Source organism: Microtus pennsylvanicus, chromosome 9 (genome assembly GCF_037038515.1).
Source record: "Microtus pennsylvanicus isolate mMicPen1 chromosome 9, mMicPen1.hap1, whole genome shotgun sequence".
NCBI classification, from domain to species: Eukaryota; Metazoa; Chordata; class Mammalia; order Rodentia; family Cricetidae; genus Microtus; species Microtus pennsylvanicus.
Window position 1 is genome coordinate 108,807,721 of NC_134587.1, and position 27,771 is coordinate 108,835,491.

General features: G+C 56.9%; 2 protein-coding genes across 8 annotated transcripts in view; both read left to right on the top strand.

The window, feature by feature from the left end:
- Slc5a5 (solute carrier family 5 member 5) overlaps positions 1-27,771 on the top strand; it is a 90,593-nt gene that overhangs the window by 2,938 nt on the left and 59,884 nt on the right. Inside the window, exons 6-15 of one of the 6 annotated variants that reach the window (XR_012911891.1) lie at positions 107-247; positions 341-470; positions 763-851; positions 994-1,106; positions 1,178-1,248; positions 1,604-1,690; positions 1,768-1,949; positions 3,452-3,576; positions 4,569-4,684; positions 5,767-6,206. Coding sequence is in view for 5 of the 6 variants with exons in the window: in XM_075987165.1 (XP_075843280.1) it covers positions 107-247; positions 341-470; positions 763-851; positions 994-1,106; positions 1,178-1,248; positions 1,604-1,690; positions 1,768-1,949; positions 3,452-3,576; positions 4,569-4,684; positions 5,767-5,865 (1,153 nt within the window). In the remaining variant the exon portion in view is untranslated. Of the gene's footprint in view, positions 1-106; positions 248-340; positions 471-762; positions 852-993; positions 1,249-1,603; positions 1,691-1,767; positions 1,950-3,451; positions 3,577-4,568; positions 4,685-5,766; positions 6,847-27,771 lie in introns of those variants that run through there. The other 5 variants (XM_075987165.1, XM_075987166.1, XM_075987167.1 and 2 more) reach the window with 5 other exon arrangements.
- Positions 19,501-24,432, top strand: Ccdc124 (coiled-coil domain containing 124). 2 transcript variants are annotated; one of them, XM_075987115.1, is made up of 5 exons: positions 19,501-19,596; positions 22,627-22,796; positions 23,587-23,761; positions 23,848-23,962; positions 24,054-24,432. In XM_075987115.1, the coding sequence occupies exons 2-5, from the start codon at positions 22,638-22,640 to the stop codon at positions 24,256-24,258; spliced, it is 654 nt and encodes a 217-aa protein (XP_075843230.1). In that variant the 5' UTR covers positions 19,501-19,596; positions 22,627-22,637; the 3' UTR covers positions 24,259-24,432. The 2 variants fall into 2 exon arrangements, with proteins under 2 accessions (XP_075843230.1, XP_075843231.1); XM_075987116.1 differs by lacking the exon at positions 19,501-19,596 and adding an exon at positions 19,907-20,069.

The window sequence follows — 27,771 nt, forward strand, 5'->3', positions numbered from 1 at the left end:
TTCAAAACTCCCTGCAAGCACAACACCCCATTAGGACCTGGAAAGCCCTGGGGATCTGGGGAGGGCATCCTCACGTGATCGCTAGCCTACCTTTTTCCCTCCTCAGCTTTGACCCAGATCCTCGGAGCCGCTACACCTTCTGGACTTTTGTAGTTGGTGGTACGCTGGTGTGGCTCTCCATGTACGGTGTGAACCAAGCCCAGGTACAGCGCTATGTGGCCTGCCGCTCGGAGAGTAAGGCCAAACTGTGAGTATGCAGGTGAGGGACCCACGCAGAGGCTTCAGGGACAGGCTGTCCCTCCCCGACGCACTCCTAAGGCCACCCCATCCCCCCCCCCAGGGCCCTGCTTGTCAACCAGCTGGGCCTCTTTCTGATCGTGGCCAGCGCGGCTTTCTGTGGCATCGTCATGTTCGTCTTCTACAAGGACTGTGACCCCCTCCTCACAGGACGCATCTCTGCACCAGATCAGGTGAGCTCATACACCAGACTCCGCCCTCTCCAGGCCCAGAGGCGGGGCTGGAAAAGCATTCCCTCTCAAAGGCACCGTCTGTGCCGCCCTTTTGGCCTGGGAGGAGAGGGAGATGGCAGGGTGGGTGTGTGAGCAGGCAAGACCTCGGGCCAGCATGACAGCAGCTGGTCTGTTAACACAGGGGCTCTGGCCTAACTCACTACGTAGCTGAGGCCTGCCCAGGACACCAAAAACAAAAAAAGAAAGCCCGCCCACGTCCTGTGTGTGACAGCCAGGCCTCTGTCTCCTGCAGTACATGCCGCTACTCGTGTTGGACATTTTCGAGGACCTGCCCGGAGTCCCCGGACTCTTCTTGGCCTGTGCCTACAGTGGCACCCTCAGGTGAGCACCCTGCTCACTCCAGCTGTGACAGCGGGGGAGGGGGCCCTGTCTGTAAATTATGGGAAGGGCCGTAGGCAGAGAGACTGCAGCAGGATAGCGCTGTGCGCCCTGAGGCTCCTCCTTGTTTCTCCTCCGCCTGCAGCACGGCATCCACTAGTATTAACGCCATGGCAGCCGTCACGGTGGAAGACCTCATCAAGCCGCGGATGCCTGGCCTGGCACCTCGGAAGCTCGTTCTCATCTCTAAAGGGCTCTGTGAGTTTGAGGGACCAGAGTGTGGGGCCAAGGTGGTACCCCACACTGACTGCGCCATTCCACCCCCACAGCCCTCATCTATGGCTCAGCCTGCCTCACGGTGGCTGCTCTGTCCTCGCTGCTGGGAGGTGGTGTCCTCCAGGTGAGACTTCAACCCCACCTGCCCTGCACCCCAAAGTGAGTCCCAGTCAAGGCTCGAGGAGATGCCCAGGCTGCTGTGACACTGGAGAGGCAGGACTTGGTGTGGGGAGCACCAGTCATCCGAGAGGCTGAGGCGGGAAGATGGGGAGTTCAAGGCTAGACTTAGCTACCTGCATAAAGAGGTCGAGGGCATACCTGAGACCCGCCACTGTCATTTTCTACCAGCCTTCGAGGAGAAAGAGGACTGGGAAAACTGGGGTGCAGAGCAGTGTCAAGGCCTGCAGTGGGTTTCCTTAGGGTAAACTGAGTCCCCAGAGGCGGTGGCTAAGCCCAGCCCTTCTCTGCCTGCCTCGCAGGGCTCCTTCACGGTGATGGGCGTCATCAGTGGGCCTCTGCTAGGTGCCTTCACGCTGGGAATGCTGCTGCCAGCCTGCAACACACCCGTGAGTGGGGAGGGTGTGGGTGTGGCCTGCGGGGCATGGTCAAGAGGCACCGCCCCTCATGGTGGCACCGCCCCCAGGGCGTCCTGTCTGGACTGGCTGCAGGCTTGGCTGTATCCCTGTGGGTGGCCTTGGGGGCTACACTGTATCCACCCGGAGAGCAGATCATGGGAGTGCTGCCCACCTCAGCCGCCGGCTGCACCAATGCATCGCTCCTCATGGGCCCACTCGGAGCTGCCAACACCTCCAGTGGGGTCCCTAGGTGAGCAGCCCAGGGGTAGGGTCCAGTGTGCAATGTCATGGTGTCAACTGGAAGGAACTGGGAGCTGTGGAAAAAACATTCCTAGGGGACAAAAACAGTCTGTGCAAAGGCCCTGGGGCTACGTTCAGGTTCCGAAGGCCACAGGTGAGCTGGGCTTAACAGAAAGACAAGAGGAGCCCAAAGACTGACTGGCTTTGGCTTTATTTTATATTTTTGTATTTTAGTAGTTTGAGACAGACTGGCCCCAGACTCGCTATGTAGCCATGATGACCCTGAGCAAACCCTTGATTCTCCTGTCTGTCTGCACGTGCTGCATGCTGGACCACATGTGTGCCCAGCATGTCTGGAGCCTCCTGTCTGTCTGCACCTGCTGCATGCTGGACCACATGTGTGCCCAGCATGTCTGGAGCCTCCTGTCTGTCTGCACCTGCTACACGCTGGACCACATGTGTGCCCAACATGTCTGGGTCCTCCTGTCTGTCTGCACCTGCTGCATGCTGGACCACATGTGTGCCCAGCATGTCTGGAGCCTCCTGTCTGTCTGCACCTGCTGCATGCTGGACCACATGTGTGCCCAGCATGTCTGGAGCCTCCTGTCTGTCTGCACCTGCTACACGCTGGACCACATGTGTGCCCAACATTTCTGGTGACCTTTTCTTTCCTTCTCTCTTGGTGATTATATTTTCTATTGGGAGGTAATTAGCACCCTACTTAACTCGCCATAGGATCTTAGGTTTAGCTGGTGTGGTCTAACGCTGGAGGAGCAGGCAGATCATGGATCATCCTTGCTTACAGAGGTAGTTTGAAGACAATTTGGGCTACATTAATAAATCAAAATTTTTAATTCTCCCAGCTTCTGGGAAGATCCATGTGTTGAGTCTGTGGGTTTCCCTCTTCCGGGCTTTTGTGTCTCAACTTGCTTTGAAGGTTCATCCCTGATGACTGTGGGGAAGATGTGCTGTTCCTCTGCTCTCCATGCAATGCAGATCGCACACGTGTGTAACCGCCCATCAGTGGACATGTGGGCGGTGTCCTGCTTGGGGTTGCTGTGGACTCTCGCGCTTCACAAAGCCAAGCTTGCTTAGGCTTCTCCTCCAGCCCTCGGGAAGCTGGGACGTCAAGGCCTTCTTAGACAACTTAGCTAGACCTTGTCTCAAAAGGAGGCCTGGGCTGGGGTGTAGCTCAGTGACTTCCCAGCATGGGAGAGGGCCTGGGTTCCTTTAGAAAAATAAGAAGAGAAAATGCAAAATGGAACCTTCCTAGCTTGGTCAGGCCCCGTTGACGTTTTCCTGTGCCTCTGCCTCAGAGGGTGCATCTGTGGAGGGTGACCAGAAGGGTTTTTTTCTAAGTATTTAGGTTCATTTAATTCCAAGATCAGTGGGGAGCCATGGTGGGTGGGGAGACCTAGCTCCTGCACAGGTCTGAGTGATGGCTGAGCTGACAAGGTGGGCGGAGAGTGTGCTTGTGGACAGCCGGCATCTGTGCCCTCCTCTCCCACCCAGCTCCAGAGTAGAGGCAGACCGCCCCGCGCTCGCCGACACTTTCTATGCCATCTCCTATCTCTACTACGGGGCTCTGGGCACGCTGACCACCATGCTGTGCGGAGTTCTCATCAGCTATCTGACAGGTTAGTGCAGTGGCCTCCGAGGTCAGTTGTTCATCCTCCGGCCTTCACCCCCACTCCCTGAAGGGAACCTGGGAGGGACCCCGCTGTGAGCTGCGCCCCCCCGACCCCGAGGCCAGTTCTCTTTTGCAGACCTGGGAACTGAGGCCGGCTCCTCCAGGAGGGTCCCGGCTAAGGCCCAGGGATGCGAGGCGCTGTCCGCGGTCCTGAAGCCAAATCTCGTTGTTAGGAGGCTCTCAGACCCCCACAGAATCGTTTGCTTGGGTTTGAGATGGGGGTGGCGTCCTCGTCCTCATTCTGTAACTCAGGCTGACCCTCAAACTCTTGACAATCCTCCTGCCTCAGCTTTCTATGTGCTTGGACAGTATGTGTGCATCACCACCTTCAACCCCTGCTACACTTGCTTCTCTCATTCACGTGTTTCCTTTTGAGACAAGGGTTTCATGTAGCCCAGGCTAGCCTCGAATCCCTTATGTGGCTGAGGCAGACTTTGAACCTCGGATCCTTATGGGAGCATGCACTGCTGTACCTGGTTTATGTGTTCTGGGGATGGAAGTCGGGGCTCAGTGCTAGCAAAGCAATCCTCAACCACTGAGCTGCAAGCTGTGATGGTCGAGCACAGCCCCAGCCTGAGCTGAACCTCTGAGAGAGGGAGCTGATGCCCTTGGCTTTGGCTGAGCTTCTAGACACTAGGGTTGAAACTGGGTGGATGGAAGGTTGGGCACTCCCAGCCTGCTGAGTGACGGTGCCCACCTGTGATGCCAGCACTCCGGAGCCAAAGGCAAGAGAATTAATTGCCTTGAGTTCCAGGACAGACTGGAGACCCTGTCTCAAAAGAGAAAAGTAGGCCAAACGAGACTCCTAGGACAGAGAGGGCCGGGGGAAAGATAACCTAAAACTGAAGCCAACCCAGCTCCTCACGAGTGGGCTGCCATGGGTGTTGCCAGGGCTGAAAGAACACCCAGCACTGAGTCCCTGTCCTCCTGCCCCCTTAGGCCCCACCAAGCGCAGCTCCCTGGGCCCTGGACTGCTGTGGTGGGACCTGGCTCGGCAGACCGCATCCGTGGCCCCAAAGGAGGACGCCGCCACTCTGGAGGACAGCCTGGTGAAGGTCAGATCCAGCTAGGGTCACTGGGCGCCAGGGCCATGGGGACCCGGTGGGTGTGGCCCTAGGGGCCGGGCAGATTCCTCTCTGCGGTTAAAGCTGTCTCTTTCCCAGGGGCCGGCACACATCAACGCTGCCTATTTTTATCATATCTGTTTTTTTAAACAATTATTTCCTGCCTGTGGCAGGGGAAACTGGTTTCCCCTCGAGAGACACTTCTGAAGAATATTCTTAAGATAACATTACTTAATTAAGAATTACATAAGAAACAGGGGGTGGGAGCTGGGCTGGAGCCGAGTCCCCGGACTGCAGAGTCCCCGAAAGTGGGAGACGCTGTCACCTCCTGAGAGACCACAGTGACACAAAGAAAGAGGTTTTCCAGCAGGTAACACCAAAGACAGGAATGTGGAGTGTGAGGCCAGCCTGAGCTCCACAGCAGGCTCGAGGCCTCGGGGCACCATAAGAGCCTGTCTACCTGACAGACAGTAAGAAGCAGGCAGCGGCTCACAGAGGACCGGGTCCCTACTCAGCACCCACGTCTGCAACTTCAGGAGGTCTCCTTCTGGCCTCCAGGCACCCAGCACACACACATATGTTGGCCGAATATGCATACCCATAATACAAAAATAAAACAGTAATGAGGTTATGAAGCTGGGTCGGGCACGGTGATGATCTCAGCATTGAGGCAGGAGGATCACTGCAAGTTTGAGGTCCACTGGGGTACAGAGTAAGACCCTGTCTCAAAAATAGTCTGAGATGGCCGGGCGGTGGTGGCGCACGCCTTTAATCCCAGCACTCGGGAAGCAGAGACAGGCGGATCTCTGTGAATTCGAGACCAGCCTGGTCTACAGAGCTAGTTCCAGGACAGGCTCCAAAGCCACAGAGCAACCCTGTCTCGAAAAACCAAAAAAAAAAAAAAAAAGTGAGATGGAGCAGGGCTGAGGCTCGGTAGAGCGCGTGCGGTAAAGCGCGGGCGTAGCACCGGGTGGGGTGGCCGGAGGATGAGTCGCGGCTGGGGGTTGGGGGCCGACCTGGTCCTCGGGGACCCCATCTGGGACGGGTGTGTAATGTGCTCCACTTTCTCCCAGGGTCCGGAAGACATCCCTGCTGTGACCAAAAAGCCCTCTGGCTTCCTGCCAGGCGACGAGGCCCACCTGCTGTCCCTGGGGCGGGAGACTAACCTCTGAGGGAGAGGCCCCAGAAGGCCAATGGCGGGTCTCGGGTCATCAGCCTCTTCTCTGGTTGGCTGAACGGGGAGCGGACAGAAGCTTGGCTGGTACTGGCTCTGCTCCCTCCCGGGTCCCCTTTGCCCTCCCATGCGCAAAGAAGGATGGTTCTCCATCCACAAAGGAAACCGTCTGGAACCTTCTGGACCTTGTAGAGCTGTGGTCAGCGGCTGAGAAAGCCCAGCTGCTCTGACAGGCTTGCCGACTGAGCCACCCGGGCCCTTTTAACAGGCAAAGAAACTGAGGACTGTCACCCCAGCAGTGGGAAGGTTCAGAAATACAGGGTCATCCTCGGATATATGGTGAAGCCATTCTGGGCTACAGGAGACCCTGTCCCCAAACAAACAAATATAGGTGACCTTTGCTGGCACCGTGCTTGGCAGGAAAGGGCTTCCCCAGCACACAGTAGGCCCAGGGTCCCATCCCCACCACCAAGGAGTTTTTTAAAATAGCGGAAGGGACATAGACACATGGAAAACCAAGGCAGGGGCAAAAGCAAGGGGTCTCTAGGACATAGAGCGCCAGGGTTGCGGGAGCTGCCGGGAGCTGCCAAGGGATGGATTCCCGGAGCCCCCACAAGACACATGGATGTGGTAACACCTTGACTGCGGACTTAAGGTTTATAGAACAAAACTATCAGAGAGCGTGTTTGTTTTGTGCTAATTCCTTCCGCTTCACAAGGCCCCATAAATGCCATCTCCCATGCTTCCCACCTTCACCTCCGGGTGCGTGCTGAGCAAGCTGCCACTGAACTGCACACCTACATAGACCGCCTTTTTTTTTTTGACTCAGTGATTTGTTCATGCTTCTAGGTATATCAATATTTCACTTTTATTCAGTGCCAAGTAGTATTCCATTGTACGGACATACCACAGTGTGTCAGCTGGCTAGCTGCATTCCAGCCTAGTCTAAAACAATAAAATTGCTGTGGTGTTCAAGTGCCATGGGTGTGATGTGATCGATTGACTCCATGTCTGTGTTCCACGGAAAAGATCTCAAAAAGACTTACTTTCTTATTGAACATATGTGGTCTTTTGGGGATCCTGGTTCCCTAGACAAATAGTGTAAGAAACATCTACAGCCAGGCCATGATGGCACACGCCATCAGTCCCAGCACTCGGGAGGCAGAGGCAGGTGGATCTCTGAGTTCGAGGCCAGCCTGGTCTACAGAACGAGTTCCAGGACAGGCTGCAAAGCTACAGAGAAACCCTGTCTGGGGGCGAGGGTGGAGAAAGAAACATCTACAGAGACAAGTCAGCACTGTAAGTTAGGGAGTCTACAGGAGCAAGCCAGGTGCCATCCCAGCCCTCAGAAAGCTGGGGCGGGAGACATGCTGAGCCCCAGACCCATCTGGGCTATAGAGTTTTCCTGCCTCAAAACAGGATAATAGGCGGACAGCTGGTGCTGTGACCTGGTGAAGGTTTGTCATCGCCAGAGGTGCTGTCCCTGCACAAGAAAGATGACCCTGTGCGCAGTCTCTGTACAAACACGGTGTGGGGCCCTGAGCAGGCACTGTGTCCTGGCAGCCATGTTCCTCAGGCTACTGGGCTTCGGTTTCTCCCGAGGAGTTCCTTTCTTGGGTGACCATGACCTGGCTGGTTCCTATGGCAGTGACATGTTTAATATGGGGCTAGGACTGATCAAAGTCATGTAGCTCAGGCTGGCCCCCCACTTGCTGTATAACTCAGGATGACCTTGAACGCCTGACCCTCTGGCCTCCACCTCCCCAGTGTTCACTGTTTCAAGCAATAAGCTTCGGAGCCCCCCACATCCCCTCCTCCAGGACACCACCTCCTCTATCTATCTATCTATCTATCTATCTATCTATCTATCCATCTATCTATCTCTCCATCCATCTACTTACTTACTTACTTACTTATTTATTGCTTGGTTGGTTTTCCAAGACAAGATTTCTCTTTGTAGCCCTGGCTGTCCTGGAACTCACTCTGTAGACCAGGCTGTCCTCAAACTCACAGAGATCCACCTGCCTCTGACTCCCATGTGCCAGGACTGAACACGTGAACCACCATGTCACCACTCCCCTTATTTCCTTTCTTTCCTGAAAAGGTCGTTGCCTTCTTCTGTGTGCATGCAAACACACCAATGCCAGGCCACAGGCCAGAGGAGCTCGCAGGAGCGGAATCTCCTTCCACCATGTGAAACTGCAGATCAAACTCTGGTTCTCAGACTCCACAGCAAGCTCCTGTGCCCCCTGAGCCCTCTCGACAGCCCCTCTTTTCTGTTTCACCCTACCCTCGATTCCTTTTCTTATCTCAGTGGCAAACATCCCCAGAGCGGCGATGACTGCCAGCCAGGGTGGTGGCCGCCTTGCCGCACCCAGAATATATCGTGTCTGTCTTTCAGTCACCTGACAGGAGGCCACAGCCCCATCCACTCCCCACTCCCATCAGCCTGGTCTCCCCAATGCCTCCTTTAGCACAGACTTTAGGCCTCTGAAGCGTTGTGGGATGTTATCAACTCAGCACGGGGAACTGCTCTTGGGGAATTTCTCCTCTTGTGTTTGAATGACCCAGGCACTCAGAGCTCCAGGCCCCCTGGTCCCAGAAAGAAACCTTCACACCCCTGTCCAGCGACCTTCACAGCTGGCTTTCATCTCCTATGTTGTTTTTAGCATTTTTGCATGCATGGGCCCCTGGCTGTTCTGTGCTCTATCCTGTGGTGGGGCTCTTTTGAGCAGGAATTCTAGACGCTCCCTTGAAGCCCACCTGCTAACTCACTCTGGCGACCCCTCCAAGAACTGCCTGCTGCCTTCTGGGACAGAGCCTGGAGCCCTTCCCCTCCCTCTTCTGCCCCCAATCCTTGTTGACTGCCAAAGGGCCAGGTGGAGCCTTTCTCTCCAGGGCTTCCCTGCTGATCTGGCATTCATAGCTAAGGCCAAAAGCCTGACATTCCTGTTGGCTCCTGGGGAGCAGAGGCGCTGTCAGGAAGCCAGGAAGGTTCAGGCCACAGCAGACAGACAGGAGGACAGGGTCACAGCAGACAGACAGGAGGACGGGGTCACAGCAGACAGACAGGAGGACGGGGTCACGGCAGACAGGAGGACGGGGTCACAGCAGACAGGAGGACAGGGTCACAGCAGACAGACAGGAGAACGGGGTCACAGCAGACAGACAGGAGGACGGGGTCACAGCAGACAGGAGGACGGGGTCACAGCAGACAGGAGGACAGGGTCACAGCAGACAGGAGGACAGGGTCACAGCAGACAGACAGGAGGACGGGGTCACAGCAGACAGACAGGAGGACAGGGTCACAGCAGACAGGAGGACGGGGTCACAGCAGACAGACAGGAGGACGGGGTCACAGCAGACAGACAGGAGGACGGGGTCACAGCAGACAGACAGGAGGACGGGGTCACAGCAGACAGACAGGAGGACGGGGTCACAGCAGACAGACAGGAGGACGGGGTCACAGCAGACAGACAGGAGGACGGGGTCACAGCAGACAGGAGGACGGGGTCACAGCAGACAGACAGGAGGACGGGGTCACAACAGACAGACAGGAGGACGGGGTCACGGCAGACAGACAGGAGGACGGGGTCACAGCAGACAGCCAGGAGGACGGGGTCACAGCAGACAGGAGGACGGGGTCACAGCAGACAGACAGGAGGACAGGGTCACAGCAGACAGGAGGACGGGTTCACAGCAGACAGACAGGAGGACGGGGTCACAGCAGACAGACAGGAGGACGGGGTCACAGCAGACAGACAGGAGGACGGGGTCACAGCAGACAGACAGGAGGACGGGGTCACAGCAGACAGGAGGACGGGGTCACAGCAGACAGGAGGACGGGGTCACAGCAGACAGACAGAAGGACGGGGTCACAGCAGACAGGAGGACGGGGTCACAGCAGACAGACAGGAGAGCAGGGTCACAGCAGACAGGAGGACGGGGTCACAGCAGACAGGAGGACGGGGTCACAGCAGACAGACAGGAGGACGGGGTCACAGCAGACAGACAGGAAGACGGGGTCACAGCAGACAGACAGGAGGACGGGGTCACAGCAGACAGGAGGACAGGGTCACAGCAGACAGACAGGAGGACGGGGTCACAGCAGACAGGAGGACAGGGTCACAGCAGACAGACAGGAGGACGGGGTCACAGCAGACAGGAGGACAGGGTCACAGCAGACAGGAGGACGGGGTCACAGCAGACAGACAGGAGGACGGGGTCACAGCAGACAGACAGGAGGACGGGGTCACAGCAGACAGACAGGAGGACAGGGTCACAGCAGACAGGAGGACGGGGTCACAGCAGACAGGAGGACGGGGTCACAGCAGACAGACAGGAGAGCAGGGTCACAGCAGACAGGAGGACGGGGTCACAGCAGACAGGAGGACGGGGTCACAGCAGACAGACAGGAGGACGGGGTCACAGCAGACAGGAGGACAGGGTCACAGCAGACAGGAGGACGGGGTCACAGCAGACAGGAGGACGGGGTCACAGCAGACAGACAGGAGGACGGGGTCACAGCAGACAGACAGGAGGACGGGGTCACAGCAGACAGACAGGAGGACGGGGTCACAGCAGACAGGAGGACGGGGTCACAGCAGACAGACAGGAGAGCAGGGTCACAGCAGACAGGAGGACGGGGTCACAGCAGACAGGAGGACGGGGTCACAGCAGACAGACAGGAGGATGGGGTCACAGCAGACAGGAGGACAGGGTCACAGCAGACAGGAGGACGGGGTCACAGCAGACAGGAGGACAGGGTCACAGCAGACAGACAGGAGGACGGGGTCACAGCAGACAGACAGGAAGACGGGGTCACAGCAGACAGACAGGAGGACGGGGTCACAGCAGACAGACAGGAAGACGGGGTCACAGCAGACAGGAGGACGGGGTCACAGCAGACAGACAGGAGGACGGGGTCACAGCAGACAGACAGGAGGACGGGGTCACAGCAGACAGACAGGAGGACGGGGTCACAGCAGACAGGAGGACGGGGTCACAGCAGACAGACAGGAGGACAGGGTCACAGCAGACAGGAGGACAGGGTCACAGCAGACAGACAGGAGGACGGGGTCACAGCAGACAGACAGGAGGACGGGGTCACAGCAGACAGGAGGACAGGGTCACAGCAGACAGACAGGAGGACGGGGTCACAGCAGACAGACAGGAGGACGGGGTCACGGCAGACAGACAGGAGGACGGGGTCACAGCAGACAGACAGGAGGACGGGGTCACAGCAGACAGACAGGAGGACGGGGTCACAGCAGACAGACAGGAGGACGGGGTCACAGCAGACAGGAGGACGGGGTCACAGCAGACAGGAGGACAGGGTCACAGCAGACAGACAGGAGGACGGGGTCACAGCAGACAGACAGGAGGACGGGGTCACAGCAGACAGGAGGACAGGGTCACAGCAGACAGACAGGAGGACGGGGTCACAGCAGACAGACAGGAGGACGGGGTCACAGCAGACAGACAGGAGGACAGGGTCACAGCAGACAGACAGGAGGACAGGGTCACAGCAGACAGACAGGAGGACGGGGTCACAGCAGACAGACAGGAGGACGGGGTCACAGCAGACAGACAGGAGGACAGGGTCACAGCAGACAGGAGGACGGGGTCACAGCAGACAGGAGGACGGGGTAAAAGCAGACAGACAGGAGGACAGGGTCACAGCAGACAGGAGGACGGGGTCACAGCAGACAGACAGGAGGACGGGGTCACAGCAGACAGACAGGAGGACGGGGTCACAGCAGACAGACAGGAGGACGGGGTCACAGCAGACAGGAGGACGGGGTCACAGCAGACAGACAGGAGGACGGGGTCACAGCAGACAGGAGGACGGGGTCACAGCAGACAGACAGGAGGACGGGGTCACAGCAGACAGGAGGACGGGGTCACAGCAGACAGACAGGAGGACGGGGTCACAGCAGACAGGAGGACGGGGTCACAGCAGACAGACAGGAGGACGGGGTCACAGCAGACAGGAGGACGGGGTCACAGCAGACAGACAGGAGGACGGGGTCACAGCAGACAGGAGGACAGGGTCACAGCAGACAGACAGGAGGATGGGTCACAGCAGGCAGGAGGACGCGGTCACAGCAGACAGACAGGAGGACGGGGTCACAGCAGACAGACAGGAGGACGGGGTCACAGCAGACAGACAGGAGGACGGGGTCACAGCAGACAGACAGGAGGACGGGGTCACAGCAGACAGGAGGACAGGGTCACAGCAGACAGACAGGAGGACAGGGTCACAGCAGACAGGAGGACGGGGTCACAGCAGACAGACAGGAGGACAGGGTCACAGCAGACAGACAGGAGGATGGGTCACAGCAGGCAGGAAGCAGTTAAGTTCTTTAGCAGCATTAGTTCCAGGTGTGGCTGGCTCTGGGACACCTGTGATGCAGTAACCCAAGGGCCTTCCAGTTGAGTGGTCCCTGCCTGGCATCCCAGCGTGTGGGAGGCAGAGATGGGAGGACCAGAAGCTGATGGTGTCATCCTTGGTTTCCTGGCGTGTATAAGGCCAGCCTGGGTTATGTGAGACTGAAGTTCCAAACAAATTCAATACTGAAGACCTGCCCACAGTCGGGCCTCACATAGGAGAGAGTATTGGGGCTCACTCACAACTGGGGCTTCCTGCACACAGCACCATCCACGAGAATCCCAGTGAGAATCCCTCTCTGGTTCTCTCTGCTGTTGTCACCAAGGCCAGGCCAGGGTTTCTCAGCAGGGGTTAAAATGCAGTTGCCCTGGGAACACAAAGCCTGACCAGAGCCTGCTCAGAGCTTTTCTAATGAATGACCCAGGCTCCTGACAGGAGGCGAGGGGGAGCGAGGCTCAGCGCAGAGCCCTGCTGGTCCCTTGTGAGGCAAGGCTGGTGGCTGTCACCCACTGGCCCTCCTCTGTGGCAGGACTGAGCCCAGGAGCAGGTCCAGGCCAGACTCCCCCCCCCCCCAAAAGTCTGCCTGAAACACAGCGGAACTAGAGACACTGGGAAGGAGAGAAGAAAGGAGAGCAGTGGGGAGTGGGGGGAGGGGGTGCGAGGGGGAGGGTGTGCAAGGGAGCGAGGGGATCTGAGGTGGCCAAGGTGTTGGCCTGGAGTTCAAACCCCTCCCCTTCCCCTGGAGCCTAGTGGTGGACACAAGTGCTGTCTGCTCCTTGGTGGGGTAGATGGTTTCCTTGAATGAGGTGAGCCTGGACCATAGGAACTCTTAACAAGCCTCAAGAACAAACCACCATCTCTTCTGTAACAAAAATAAAAAGACAAATTGCAGGGGCTGGAGAGACAGCTCAGTGGCTAAGAGCCCTGGCTGCTCTTGCAGAGGACTCAGGTTTGGTTTCCAGCACCCACATGGCAGCTCACAACTGTCTGGAACTCCAGCTCCAGGGATCCGACACCGCTTCTGACCTCTGCAGGCAACACACACACACACACACACACACACACACACACACACACACACACAATTTAAAATAACAAAATAAACATGTTTTAAAAGAAAAAACTTGCGGTGGTGGCGGCGCTTGCCTTTAATCCCAGAACTAGGAGGCAGAGGCAGGCGGATCTCTGAGTTCAAGGCCAGCCTGGTCTACAGAGTGAGTTCCAGGACAGCCGAGGCTAAACAGTGAGACCCTGTCTCGAAATAAGAAAGGAAGAAAGGTGGGTGGGGAAGAAAAAGAAAAAGGAAGGAAGAATGTGGGCTCGTTTTGGAGGTCTCCCCAGGTTCTGCACTGAACTCCGCAGGGCTGTTGGTTGCCCCCGTTTGATGCCGGCAGAGAGTCTGCAGATTGTCCCCATATCAGCAAGCTCTGGGCCCACCTTATCCAGTGCAGCAGATTGCGGCTAGAGAGGAGAAGAGGGGTCAACCCCAGAAAGCAAACAGGCCCTTGGCCTCCGCTTTGTGTCCCCAGGGGCCTTGTCACATGCTGGGCTTCACACTGCCCAGCCCACTTCACATGAGGCTCCAGGGCGGCTGCTGGCTCTGTCCTTTCTCAAACATTTGTTTTGAGACAAGATGCCTGCAGGTGAGTCATGGCCAGGGCAGCTGAGGAGAGGGCCCAGGCTGCAGCTGCACAAGCCCCAGGGCCAGATGGGAATCTGGGGTCACTTAGGAGAGACCAGCGCAAGGCAGGGTTAGGCCAGGGGGCCAGGAGACGCCAGGGTTCCCATCCTGGGGTCTGGGAGGAAAATGACACACAAATCCCTGGTTGACAACAGCAGGCACAGAAGTCCCCAGAGCAAGGGCCTCCATGACAGGCGTCTGGTGGCAGAACATTCTGGGGCTTGACAGAGGTAGGGGGTCCTTAGAGAGAAGATGCCAAGTCCCTGTAGACACCATGGTAAGTTTCATTTTACATCAGCTTTGATCAACTAAACAAGACACAGGGGCTGGAGAAACGGCTTAGCAGCTACAGCACGACTATTCCTGCGGACCAGAGCCCAACTCCAGCACCACATGGTGCTCACAACAGCCTGGGACTCTAGTTGAGGGGAACTGACACCCCCTTCTCACCTCTGTGGGCACTGACACATGCGTGTCTAGACAGACGTGACGGCAGTCACACACAGACGCGACGGCAGACAGTCACACACAGACGCAATGGCAGACAGTCACACACAGACGCGCCGGCAGGGCAGACAGTCACACACAGACGCGATGGCAGACAGTCACACACAGACGCGACGGCAGACAGTCACACACAGACGCGACGGCAGGGCAGACAGTCACACACAGACACGACGGCAGACAGTCACACACAGAACTCTTAAAACAGCAGATATACCAGACAGGCCCCTGGCATACCAGCCTGGGGACACAGAGGGACTTGATGGCCACACAGTCTTAGCTGAATCCGCGACCTCCAGGTTCAGGGAGATCCTGATTCAAAAGGAGGCAGAGGGGAGGGGAAGGAAGTGGGGCTGCGCGAACTTCTGGGCTTCACACACAGAGAACAAATAAAAACTAACTTAGAAACACATTGGAAAACAAGGACGGCCAGGTGACAGTGGCGCAGGCCTTTAATCCCAGCACTCAGGAGACAGAGACAGGCGGATCTCAGTCTCTGAGTTCGAGGCCAGCTTGGTCTACAGAGTGAGTTCCAGGACAGCCAGGGCTACAAAGAGAAACCCTGCCTCGAAAAATCAAAAACAGAAAACAAAAAAAAAAATAAAGCAACAAAAATAAAATCAAGGCCAGGCTTGGTGCACACAGTCATCTCAGTACTGGAGAAGTGGAGGCAGAGGGATTGTCACAAGTTCCAGGCCAGACTGGGCTGGCTTGAGAGACCCTGCCTCTAAACAAAAGAAGAAAACCAGCAGCTATGATTAGTCCTGTTAGGTTTTATCTGAATTCCAACAACAACAACAAAATAATAAGGAAGAAATGGGGAGCCTCTTCTTTTTTTTTTTAAAGATTTATTTATTTATTATGTATACAACATTCTGCCTCCGTGTATGCCCACACGCCGGAAGAGGGCGCCAGATCTCATTACAGATGGTTGTGAGCCACCATATGGTTGCTGGGAATTGAACTCAGGACCTCTGGAAGAGCAGCCAGTGCTCTTAACCACTGAGCCATCTCTCCAGCCCCAAATGCAGGTAACTCTTTTTTTTTTAAAGATTTATTTATTTATTGTGTATACAACATTCTGCCTCCATGTTTGCCCGCATGCCAGAGGAGGGCACCAGATCTCAGTACAGATGGTTGTCAGCCACTCTGTGGTTGCTGGGAATTGAACTCAGGACCTCTGGAAGAGCAGCCAGTGCTCTTAGGGGAGCCTCTTCTTACACCCCTCAACACGGTGGGGTCTACCGGCAGCCCCTGTGAGGAGGGCCTGGACAAAGCTACTCAGAGTGTCTCTCTGCCTTTACCACAGACTCACTTGGATGTTTGAATTCATTTTATCTGAATTGACCCCATTTTCTTCTTTTTCCTTCTCTGTCCCCTACTGGGAGGAAACTAGAACTGGACCCAGCCCCTCGGGAGATCTAGGGGGGCCTACCGGCACCCCCACCCTCCACCGTGTAGCCAGGGCCTCTGGGCCCCTGCTGACTGGGAAGATAACCAGTTTGCTCTGGCTGTGGATGGCTGGGCTTGCTGGCCAGGGTGCCGTGACCTCAGAAACATTTCATGTGTGGAAGATTAAGGCCCGATTCTGATGAATTTCGTAAGTGTGTGAAAAATGTACCTTTCAGGAGGAGCGTAGAAAGGTTCTCGAGGAGCCGTCCCCCGGCCTCCTCTTCCTGCAGTAGCAGTGGTGAGAACTGGGTCTGTTCGCAGGATGTGGCTGTGAGGGCAGCTTCTCAGCAGCCTTGCTGTGACCCGTGGGAGCCATGTGTGTAAGGCCACGCTCTGTCAAGGGGTCTCTGTGTTTAGCAGCATCAACATGCCACACGGACGGTGGGAGGAACGTGAGCCTGTTGGCTGCCTGATCGGCCTGAGTAAGTCTGAGCCGGGTATGAACCCCACTCCTGTCACCTTCCACACAGGCAGATGGAGCACCAGGGTTTGGGGACATTCTAACCTTCACCACAAAACAGACTTCAGAGAAAGTGACCAGCCCAGCAGGCAGAGTGCGGGGGCTCAGTGCATGCAGAGCTTGCAGCACAACGGTAGAGGGTTTCCCTAGCATGCATGAAGCGCTGGTCCATCCCCAACATAATGGGGGTGCACTGTGCCCACTTCCTTCTTCAGGGCTCTTAACTTGAGGCCAGCCTGCTCTGCACAGAGAGATCCTGCAGCAACATCGACCCAAGGAGGTCACCCCAGCTGCTTGAGTTTCTGTCTCCAAACACACTGTAAATTTATCATCGTATCAATGTCACATGTGAACTTTGCCATTTAGATAAAATTACGAAGTTTAATAACAAACACAGGCCATGGCTTTATCAGGACAAACGTTTGCGTTTGTCACAGGAGGCCTGCCTGCCTTTGCCATCGCTGGAGAGGCAGAGACAGCACTGTCCGATTGTTCCATGCTCTTTCTTTTGTTTCCCTCATCTTTTTTCTTCCTCTATAGCCTTGGCTGGCCTCGAACTCACAGAGATCCGCCTGCCTCTGCCTCCTGAGCTGGGATTAAAGGCGTGTGCCACCACCACCTGGCTTTCTCTTTTTGGCTCAGGTTCTTCTGTGGCCCACTGTGGCCTCAAATTCAAGGCCAGCTTTGAACTCCTGATTCTCCTTCCTCCTGTGTCTTATGGTGACAGATGGTGCCACCATCTATCCAGCTTATGGCTCAGTCCTAGTCTGTGCAAGCACTGTTAACTGAGCCCCAGCACTTACTTTTGTGAGACTTGTCTTACTGTGTAGCTCAGGCTGGTCTCAGACTTGTGACAATTCTCCTGCCTCAGCCTCCCCAGGGCTGACATAATGCACGTGTGCTACCACACCTGGTATCCTTCAGCTGATTTCTTCTGTGAATGCCACTCAATGTGGATGTCTCCATGGCAACAGAAGTGCTGCAAGCAGGGCCTGGCCAGGAGGGGGCTTCCTTGTCGGGGCCCATCCCCCACCCCATCACTGCTGAGAGGCACCAGAAAAAGTTGACTTCAGTGTTACAGGTTGACAATTGTGTCTCTTTTCCTTTGGGTCCTTCTCAGCATGCCCCGAGATGGGGGGCGCTGTTGGGTTCGGCGTCTTTCCCCACTTTCCATGACCTCGGACTGCACAGTCCGGTTCCTTTCACCTGCCATCCCAGCTCTCAGGATGTAGTGCACTCAGATGGGCTCCGTGGCTACAGAGTTCTAGTCCAGACTGGGCTACGTAGTCCTCCGTCTAAATAAACAAACATGGCCAGGTGTGGTGGCGTTCGCCTTAAATCCCTGCCTGCCAGGCAGAGGCAGGGAGATTTCTGTGAGCTCCAGGCCGGCCTGGTCTACACCATTTGTTTTCAGAACTAAAATAGGAACCTGAGGTCAGGGTCTCCCTGGAAGATACCATCTGGTGTCTGAGCCCTGAACTCGAGGCAGGGTGGGGTGCAAACCATGAGACCCTGAGATGGGAGGAAACCCTCACCCGGGGATCTGGCTGAGCTGGAACCCCAACCATTTCCAATGCTTCCTCCCAGGCTGGAGACCTGAAATTTTCCTATTTCCAGGCAGGGCACAGTCCCAGGGGTTCCTGCTCCTGCCTTTGCCACATTCTGACCCGCTGCCCTGAGGTGAGGGGACGAACGCCACACCTGCACCGGGGTCCGGAGGCCATACGAGCACCGCAAGGGAAATGGAACTTTAAAAGTGTCCTGCCGGAGCGCGGATCTTCCCTGGAAGTCCACGCCCGCGCCCCGGGGGGCCTTGGCTCCCCAGCCAATCTTAGTCACCCTGCGCCCCCATACCTGAGGCAGCTCCCCGAGGTGCTTTTCCATCCACGCAGCATCCGGCTTTCACCACAGTCAAGTTCTCTGGAAGTGTTGTTCCTCGCGCTGCTTCAGGGGACAGCGGGGCTGTGCCCCAGCCCCCAGCCCCACAGTGGGTGTGGATATGGGTCCTGCTCTTCCCCGCTTTCCGGATGCCAAACAACACCCCAATGCCTCAGGTCCCCGGTTCCCGATATCACAGTCACAGGGGAAGCGGAATCAGGCAGGACCAGGCCTGGCGTTTGGGGAGAGGAGGCGGTGGAGGAAGCCCCGGCGGGCCACGGGGAGCCAGGGCCTGGTCCGAGGATGCCGTCGGGGAATGGCGAACGACTCACTGAAACCCTCCTTGGGGGGCACAACACCATCTGGACACACAGGGACCCGGGGTGACCCACGCGGCAGTAAATCTGACAGATGCACATTTGACGTATGGCAGGTTAGGATAAGCTTAGTTACGGATGAAGTTACAGGTGTCAGAGAACAGCTCGGCGGGGTCGGGGAGCGAAGCTGAAGAGAAGAAACAGGGACAACGGAGGAAGCCGAGCCGCGCCGGTTTGTCTATTATCAGGGTGATTTATCTCAGCGTCCCCGCAGGCTGCTTCAGGCCCCGCTGCGCTGGAAACCACGCCTGGCTATGTCGGCTGCATTTCATTTTATTTTATTTATTTATTTTGGATTTTCCAGACAAGGTTTCTCTGTGGCTTTGGTTCCTGTCCTGGAACTAGCTCTATAGACCAGGCTGGCCTCGAACTCACAGAGATCCGCCTGCCTCTGCCTCCCGAGTGCTGGGATTAAAGGTGGGTGAGCGCTACCCTTGGTGTTTTTTTTTTTTTATCGGTTGCATTTTAGTCTAATTAAATTTCTACTCGCTCTGATCTTCAGTTTTCCCACCAGGGCGTGACAAAGAATGCTGTTCTCTCTTTTGTCCCGAGCCAGGGTGGCCACTGACCTGGCAAAGTGCCCGGGAAAGGCCAGGCCGCGGCCCCATGTGGGCACGGCCGCCCCCTGGCGGCCCGGCAACGAATGTCATTCATAGAACCCATGTGACGCCGGCGCCGCCATCTTTTCTCCGGGCAGCGGCCAGCTTGATAAGGTCATTGTCATAGATTGTCGCTTTATCGTGTCTTTGTTCATCAATATCTGAAATGAGACAATGAAATGACATTTAGAAACATAATTTGCTCGGAAAAAAGAAGAAAAGTTGGCAACATTGGTTAAGAACTTTGGTTTAGAGGAAAACTGGCTGGTATAGCCTCTACCAAGATGGCGGCATCAGCTAGCGTCATGAGCGGCGCGCCACCGATAAGTGAGTGCGCAGGCGCGGTGACGTCACGGACACGCGACCGGGCCGGTGCCGGGGGAAGAGGTAGGAGCGGCTGCGGCGCGGGCGGAGCCGGGCTGCGGGGCTCGCTGGGCAGGCGCGGCTCGGCCTGGGGTCCTTCCGCCGGGAAGACGGAACCAGAGATGGGGTGCCTGGGGGGAGTGGGCGCTCGCGCGCGCAGGCGCGGCAGGTGGCGGGGAGCGGAGCCCGTTCCCGGGCCCAGCCCGAGCCTGGAGGGCTTCCTGGAGGAGGAGGCGTTTCCCCTGACCTTTTTTCCTGCCGCTCGGCAGCACTCACGGGGAATTACGTGAGCACTTTTTGAGAGGGTTTATTTGGACCCCGGGCTCATTTTGTAGCCTAGGCTGCCTCGAACTCGGTGTAGTCCTCTTGTCTCAGCTTTGCCAAGTGGCGTGGTCACATGCGTGCGCCAGTGATGCCCAGCCTGGGAACATTTTTTCTGGTGGTTTTTGTTTAGGTCGGGAAACCGAGGTGGTGGTGCCGACTTGATCTGGTTCCTGGTGAGGGCCCTTTGCACATGGCCTCCTTTGTGCGCCCAGCGTGTTGGGGACGATGATTAGTTAAATGATAAATATACAGTAACCGAGAGGGAGAGAGGGATGGGGAGAGAGGGAGAGAGAAACCCGCAGGCTGGCCTGGAACTCGGGTATCCTTCTGCCTCTTCATGGGCCACGACGCCCACCCTGGCCTGAAGGTTCAGTAGGCGTTTACTGGGTTAGCCTGGCAATGTGCTGCATTGCATATCCGGTCACCCCAGCACTGCTGAGGCAGGAGGATGGAAAGTTCCAGGCCAGGCGTCAGAAGGGCATATGGCATAGGGCTGATTGCTGTCTGAAGACTCAAACGCAGGCAGGTGTGGCTGCCACGGGGAAAGGATTCAGAGACTCCATGGAGTGGAGCTGGGTGCCTCAGTTTCCGCGGTGCCCAGGAGATTCCTGGGAGCCCCAGAGCTTTGCTGCTGACCGTTCTCTCTCTCTCTTTTTTAGATATTTATTTATTTATTATATATACACAATATTCTGTCTGCATGTATGCCTGCAGGCCAGAAGAGGGCACCAGACCTCATTACAGATGGTTGTGAGCCACCATGTGGTTGCCGGGAATTGAACTCAGGACCTTTGGAAGAGCAGGCAATGCTCTAACCACTGAGCCATCTCCAGCCCATGCTGACCATTCTCTGCCGGCTTGGTGGGGTTCAGCTGGGGTGTCTTGTGCAGGCAGGGACTCTGATGCCTGCCCCATGGCAGTGTGTGCGGAAACTGAGGCGCACACACGGGCGTGCCTTGGCCACAAGCGAGGGGATCCTAGCTGCTGGGCTACACATTGCACTGTGTTCCAATATGACTGACATCCTGACTGTCTGAAGCAGGCAGGGCCGTGCTTAGGAGCCAGGTCACAGCCTCCACTCCTGGGCCACCTCTGGCCGGCTCTCAGGACCCCTGCCCACATGGTGTCTACAGCCAGCTACAGTCACACACAACAGCTGGATGGGGCTTTGTGAGCCCCGAGTCCTGCTGCCTTCTCTTTCCCACCGCTCATTCCTGCCCCCAGGGAGTGCTCCTCTCATGATAGGGTGGCTATGGAGGTACAGGGTTCCAGTAGGGCCAGAAAGGGGGACTTCACGCAGAGAGGCTGAGAGGTGCTGATGTCCGGGTGTCCTGGACCCCACAGCACTGTCACTCATTGTGGCGCTGAGTAGGGGATGTGGGGGAGGTAGAGAATGAGGGCACTAGGCAGTCTGGAAATCTGAGGCCCTGTATGTCGCAAGCCTTGGGCAGGTGGGATTTGGGGTGGCGGTATTTCGGCCATGATTGCTTTTTGGTATGGACTCATTGTGTAGCCAAGATGGCCTGAAATGGGTGACCCTCGTGCCTCAAGCTCCCAAGTGTTTGGATCACAGATCTATCCCTCCTGACGGGAAGAGATGTGATCCTGATAGTCCCAGCAGCATAGCCTCCCTCACCTGAGGCCAGACTCCTCAGCTTGTCTACCTACCCCGGGGTGACTGACCAACCCGGCAGTTAAGGTTCTGGTTGCTGTACAGTGCCTCCCTGAGGTGCGCGTGCGCGTGTGTGTGTCCATTCATCTGTAGAGTCCAGTGTGAGGTTCTGCAGGGTACAGGGCTCCACTGCAGTGATGACACACACGGGAGGGATCAGACGCACTGGTACAGCGTGTGCTGCCATAGAGTACCCTCCGACGACACAGTGACAGGCCCTGCTGCGTGATGCAGCCTGACAGGCCATGTGGTGTAGAATCTGTCGACAGGGGCTGGGACAGGGAACAGAAGTGACTGTTGATAGAAATGGGGTCTTTTGGATGAGGCAATGGTAGTTTTTGTACAACATTGTAATTGTAGTTTAAAAGTTATTTCAAAAGGCCCAGAAGAGACCTAGCCATAGTGCCCCTGCCTAGGATCCCCAGTGAGGGGCTGGGGGCGTGGCTTAGGGTGCAGCTCCTGCCTAGGTTGTGTAGGCAGAGGGTTACCTATCCTAATGTAAGAGGAAAGCCTGCTTGAGGGGTATGTATGCCCCGTTGCCATCCCAGCAACTGACAAGGGTTAGAGAAAATCACGTTTTCTGGCCAATCTGGGTTACATAGTGAGAGACCCTGGCTTTTTTATTTATTATTATTATTATTTTGGATTTTCAAGACGGTTTCTCCGTAGCTTTTTGTTCCTGTCCTGGAACTAGCTCTTGTAGACCAGGCTGGCCTCGAACTCACAGAGATCCGCCTGTCTCTGCCTCCCCAGTGCTGGGATTAAAGGCGTGCGCCACCACTGCTCTGCAAGACCGTGGCTTTTTTTAAACAAGATTTATTTATTATGTATACAGTGTTCTGCCCGCAGGCCAGAAGAGGGCGCCAGATCTCATTACAGATGGTTGTCAGCTACCATGTGGTTGCTGGGAATTGAACTCAGGACTCTGGAAGAGCAACCTCTGAGCTACCCCTCTAGCCCCAGAGACCCTATTTTTAAAATGTTTTTTGCATGTAGTCTGTAAGACATGGGTGGGCACTGGCCACTGTCCAACCCTCTCAACAGTGTCCTCCCTGCAGCCTGCTGAGGGATGCCCAAGAAGTTCCAGGGCGAGAACAGCAAGTCGGCAGCTGCCCGAGCACGGAGGGCTGAAGCCAAGGCGGCAGCTGATGCCAAGAAACAGAAGGAGCTGGAAGATGCTTACTGGAAGGATGAGGACAAACACGTGATGCGGAAGGAGCAGCGTAAGGTGGGTAGCACTGCGGCCTGGGGTCAGCCCTAGGTAACCAAGGAGGGATGTGGACGCAGCAGCTAGCTGAAGTGGTCCTGCCTTTGTCCCCAGCCTTAATTGAGTCCCATTCTTGACCTTTGAGCCCCAGGTGCCAACTTGGTGCTTGAGGAGCAGTTTCTGGCATGCTGACAGGTCAGCCCACTAGGGGGCAACAGAGACCCATAGTCCCCTCCACAGGCCTCACCCTGCTGGGCCCCTGAGATGTCCAGTACCAGCTCCCTTTGTGCCCAGCCATTCTTCCTGCCTCAGCTTCCCCCACAGCTCGGGATACTACAGGATCAAACCATGATCAGAAGTTTTTTGTGTGTCTCACTCAGTACTGATGACCCCCTGGTCCTGGGCTCTTGGAACTTTCTGGAAACTGTCCCTTCTTTGGGCGCAGGATCTACCAGCACACAACGCTGCCCAGGCTCTCTGCCCTCGGGACAGAGAGGTCCCAAGACCAGGACTTGTGGAGGAGTCCCAGTGGGCAGTTGCTGTCCAGAGGCACAGTGGCAGGGCCTGGCTGAGAGCAGGATGCTGCTGCCTCTGACTTAGGGAGAAACTGAGGCAGACTCCAGTAGCTCCCTCAAACACCTTTGACTGTGAACTCAGATAGGCTTTCCTGCCTGCGGTTGGGGCAGAGGCTCAGGGAGTGAGTACCCTGGATCGAAAGGAAGGAATTAGCACCCACTTGGGTCCCACCCGGGGTGCCTCAGGCGGCAGCTAGATAAATACAGCCCCCCGTGGTGACCCCATACTGTCGTAGGAGGAGAAGGAGAAGCGACGTCTGGAGCAGCTGGAACGCAAGAAGGAGACACAGCGCCTGCTGGAGGAGGAGGACTCCCGCCTCAAGGGCGGCAAGGCTCCTCGCGTGGCATCCACAAAGGTCACCCGCTCGCAGATCGAGGACTCCCTGCGCCGAGAGCAGCGTGCTGAGCCAGGTGCGTGGTGGGGGGGCCGGGGGCGGTGCACCCCCAACCGCAGCTGCTCACATCCTGTCCCTGTCTATCGCCCCCCCCCATTCCAGTGGAGAAGGTCAAGAGCCACCTGGAGCTGCCGCTGGAGGAGAATTTGAACAGGCGGGCGCAGGAGGAGGGCAGCTTGGAGGCCCGCACTGTAGAGGACGCCATAGCAGTGCTCAGGTGGCCGTGGCCTGTGGGCGGTGGGGCGGGGGCTTGCAGGCATGGGCGGGACCTAGGCATGGACTTTGAGAGCTGACTCTAGTCCCCACAGTGTGGCAGAGGATGCAGACCGGCACCCCGAGCGCCGTATGCGTGCAGCCTTCACTGCATTCGAGGAGGTACAGCTGCCGAGACTGAAGCAGGAGAACCCCAACATGCGGCTGTCACAGCTGAAGCAGCTGCTGAAGAAGGAGTGGATGCGCTCACCAGACAACCCTATGAACCAGCGTGCGCTGCCTTTCAATGCACCTAAGTGACAGGACCAGGCGTAAGTCGTCCCCAGCCAGGCCTGGGGATTCAGAGAGTTCCGAGCCAGTGAGTTGTCCTCAGCAATCCAGAGGGTCCCCGCTCTGAGCAACACCCAGCTCCTGTGCGCCCTATGGAGCCCAGCTGAGCACCTGCCCAATAAAGGCTGTGGCGAGGCTGCCTGAGACCCATGTCATGGGTGGTGGGGACTGTTGGAGGGAGGCATGGTGTAATGGACATGTCCAAACCTGTCGGCCCCCGCACAACGGGGCAGGGTTTGCAGAGATGGCTGAGGGTGCTGGGCCGGCTGAGGACTGCAGGTCGACCATTGACCATGCGGTGTGAACCCAGAACTGCTTTCTCTGCTCTAGCATTGACCCTGAGGATCAGAGAGGGCTCGGAGAGACCCACATACTTGTGTAGGCAGTGCAAACTGCCTGCCAGTGTGCTGAGGGCTCCTAGATCCTGGCCGTGTCCCTACTGCAGAGAGGCTGGACAGGAAGTGCGCTGGGGGTGTGGTCGGTGAAGAGCACTCACTGGAGAGCAGAGAACTTCCGGCCTGCCTAAGAAGTGGCGCTGAGCTGCTGGACTCCTGGCCCCAGTGGCCCCAGAACATTAAAATGGTCATCTTGGGGAAACAAAGGCACAAGGGCAGATATCAGGTCCCACAGTGGTGACAGCCACACACAAGGTCATCATCTGCCGCCTGTCTCCTCAGTCCGTTTTTCTTGGATTCTCTCTACATAGCAACTGTCCCTCTCAAGACCTGTGATCTCTCTGTTTCTTGTACCAAGAGGAAAACAGGTCTCCCTGCAGGTGTTCCCAGGTTCCAAAGGGCCAGGGCTGCGCCGAAGGGGTTGGTTTTGATCCAGTGTAAGTCTCATGAAGTAGGCCTTGAAGAGTGTGAGAGAAGGACCCACCGGTGCACAGGCTGCCGCTACAGGGGACGTGCCTAGAAGAGTCTGGGGCAGTAAGCCCTGTAAAATCAGTGCGGCCAGAGGAGTCAGGAATGTGACTGACCGACAGCACTTGGCTCCGGCCTCAGAACTGGGAAGTGAGAAAATTCCTAAACTAGATATGGGGGTGCATGCTTGCCATCCCAGTACTTACTCGGGGTGCCTGCCTGCTATCTCAGCACTCGGCAGAGTCAGCAGTTCACGGCTATCCTTCCTTGCTCTGGGGTGATGCCAAGGCCAGTTTGGGTTCCACGGTTCTAAGCGGGTTGTGGGGAGAGAGGGTAGGTACCCAACAATGACTGGACACAGCTCTGGAACCCCGAGAACAGGACTAGAGGGTGCTTGGCATCTCTGGAAAGGGCCTGGTGAGGGTTAAGGGAAGGAATAGAAAGGCCCCTTGCAAGGGGTGTGGCAGCGATTCAGCAGCTGGGCGTTCACGCCACCCCTGAGCTGTGTCTAGTGCACTCCCGTGGTACCCACCCCTCACCCAGTGACGGCTGCTGGGACGCGAACGCTAGGTGGAGGAGCCCACCATTCTTTTGGCTCCAGGTGCTTCAGCTCTTGGGAGACTGGAGCAGGAGAATTTCCAGAGTTCAAGGCCAACCTGGACTACAGATACCTCTCCAAAAATAAAAAGAAAAAATTATTCAGAGAGCTGGAAAGATGGCTTAGTAGGTAAGAGCACTCATTGCTCTTGTAGAGGACCCAGGTTCGATCCCAGCGCCACATGGTGCCTCACACTGGAGTGTCACGGGCCAGATACAAATGTGGTGCGCACACATATGTACGTACAGACACGTGTCCAGACGAGACACTAGGCACATAATCGTTGACAGGGTCTGATTAGCCAAGGTTGACCTTCCTCCTGCTGGGACCCCGTGCTTTCATGGACCCCACGGACCGCCCACTGGCCAGTTAGGTCTCCTGGTGACAGGAAGAAGCCAGCAGAGGGAGTAGGGGCATGGGGCCCACTGCAGAGCATGGGGAGCCACGCAGGCGAGTTCCTGCGGATAGAATAGAAAGGACCAGAGCCAGGTGTGGTGGCTCTCGCCAGTCTGAGGCAGGAGAATTGCTGTAAGTCCAAAGCGAGGTTGAGCCATATACAGGGAAACAGTGTCGAAATAAATATTACGCAGACAAGTGCGGAAAGACCAGGCTACAGCCTTTGTTCTGTAGCAAAGTCGCATTGCCTGGAATCCCGGCCCACGCCTGCACACTACGAGAGGGAAATCCCCGGCTCCGGGAGGGGGTGAAAGAGGGGAGTTCCGCGCTGCGCGCATGCGCAGAGTACTTTGTTCTTCACCTGGGCTTTCCCTGTCCGGGGAAGGGGGGGGTTGCAATTCCCGCGCGCATGCGCCAGTCGCTGCAAGTCCCTGGGGACTAGGGGAATCCTCCACCGCCCCAACGCCCACGCGGTCCGGGGAAACCGGCTCGAACCAGAGTGGAGCTCCCCGCAAGGGCGGCGGGGGCGGGTTGCCAGCGGGGTCTTCCCCACATTCCCGCCCTCGTGGTCGCCATGGCAACCGCGCGGGGGCTGCAGAGTAAGAGGAACGGGGAAGTCGGGCGGATTGCACAGGCGCCGCCGGAGCAGGGGTTTCCCTCGAGGTGAGGACGCGGCCGAGGCGGCAGGGACAAAGGGATCCCCGCGGTGCTGCAGCAGAGCCTGGCGTCCTAGTCCTAGCGCCCCGCCTGACCCAGGAATTACCAAACTCGCGGTCCTGCACACCTGTGAGCCCAGCACTTCTTGGAGGCAGGAGAATTAGGAGTTCGAGGCCAACGTGGGCTCCAAGAGGCCTTGTCTAAAAATTAAAAATAGATCACAGACACAGAGACTGCAGCCATAATTTGGCTCCTCAGCTCCCCACCCCCAACCTCTTCCCCAGCGTCTTCCCAGAGTCTCCCCACCACCATCTTCTCCCCTTCCCTTTGTGCCTACCGTCTCCCCGCAATCCCCCAACCCCTTCCCATAACCCCCTCCAAGCCTCCCTGTCCTCATCCCGGGTCTTGAACTCCAGCCCAGAGTACAAGAACATGCAAAGGCGTGGCGCCCTCAACGAGAGCGCCTCTGGCGTCCTCCAGGACCAGGACCCTGGCTGCGCGCTTCCCAAGGCATCACGTGGACGCATCTGCGCGAGATTCAGTCTCCTGTCGTGGGCCGCCGCCCGGCTGCCTTTGTCCTTAGCACAAAGCTTGCTTCCTTTCAACCTTCCTTTGTGGGGAAAGTGAACCGCAAGGAGGGTCAGGCCCCAGCGACACCCTGAACACTCCTTGTCCTCGGTCCCTGGGACCGAGGTCCCCAGCGACGGGGCAGCCCCACTGTGTTCCTAAAGTTTCGGGGACGCCCCGCAGAGGGCACGAAGGACCTTCTGGGCTGGGTCCAAAGACCCTTCCTAAGTGTCTCTCTGCACAGCCCCTCATTTCTTGAGGGTGGGTCACCCCAGATGCAGCTCCTGCTCGCCAAGTGGCCTTTGGTTCCTTTTTCTCCTGGAAACGGAGAACTGTAGGGACGTGAAATCCTGGCGAGGTGGCCAGTGCGGACGCCGGCAGGGGACGGTCACTTGAGGCTGT

Coding starts and splice junctions, on each gene's coding strand:
- Ccdc124 (XM_075987115.1), top strand. CDS start 22,638: ATGCCCAAGAAGTTCCAGGGCGAGAACAGCAAGTCGGCAGCTGCCCGA. Junction 22,797..23,586: donor TGCGGAAGGAGCAGCGTAAG/GTGGGTAGCACT, acceptor ATACTGTCGTAG/GAGGAGAAGGAGAAGCGACG. Junction 23,762..23,847: donor AGAGCAGCGTGCTGAGCCAG/GTGCGTGGTGGG, acceptor CCCCCATTCCAG/TGGAGAAGGTCAAGAGCCAC.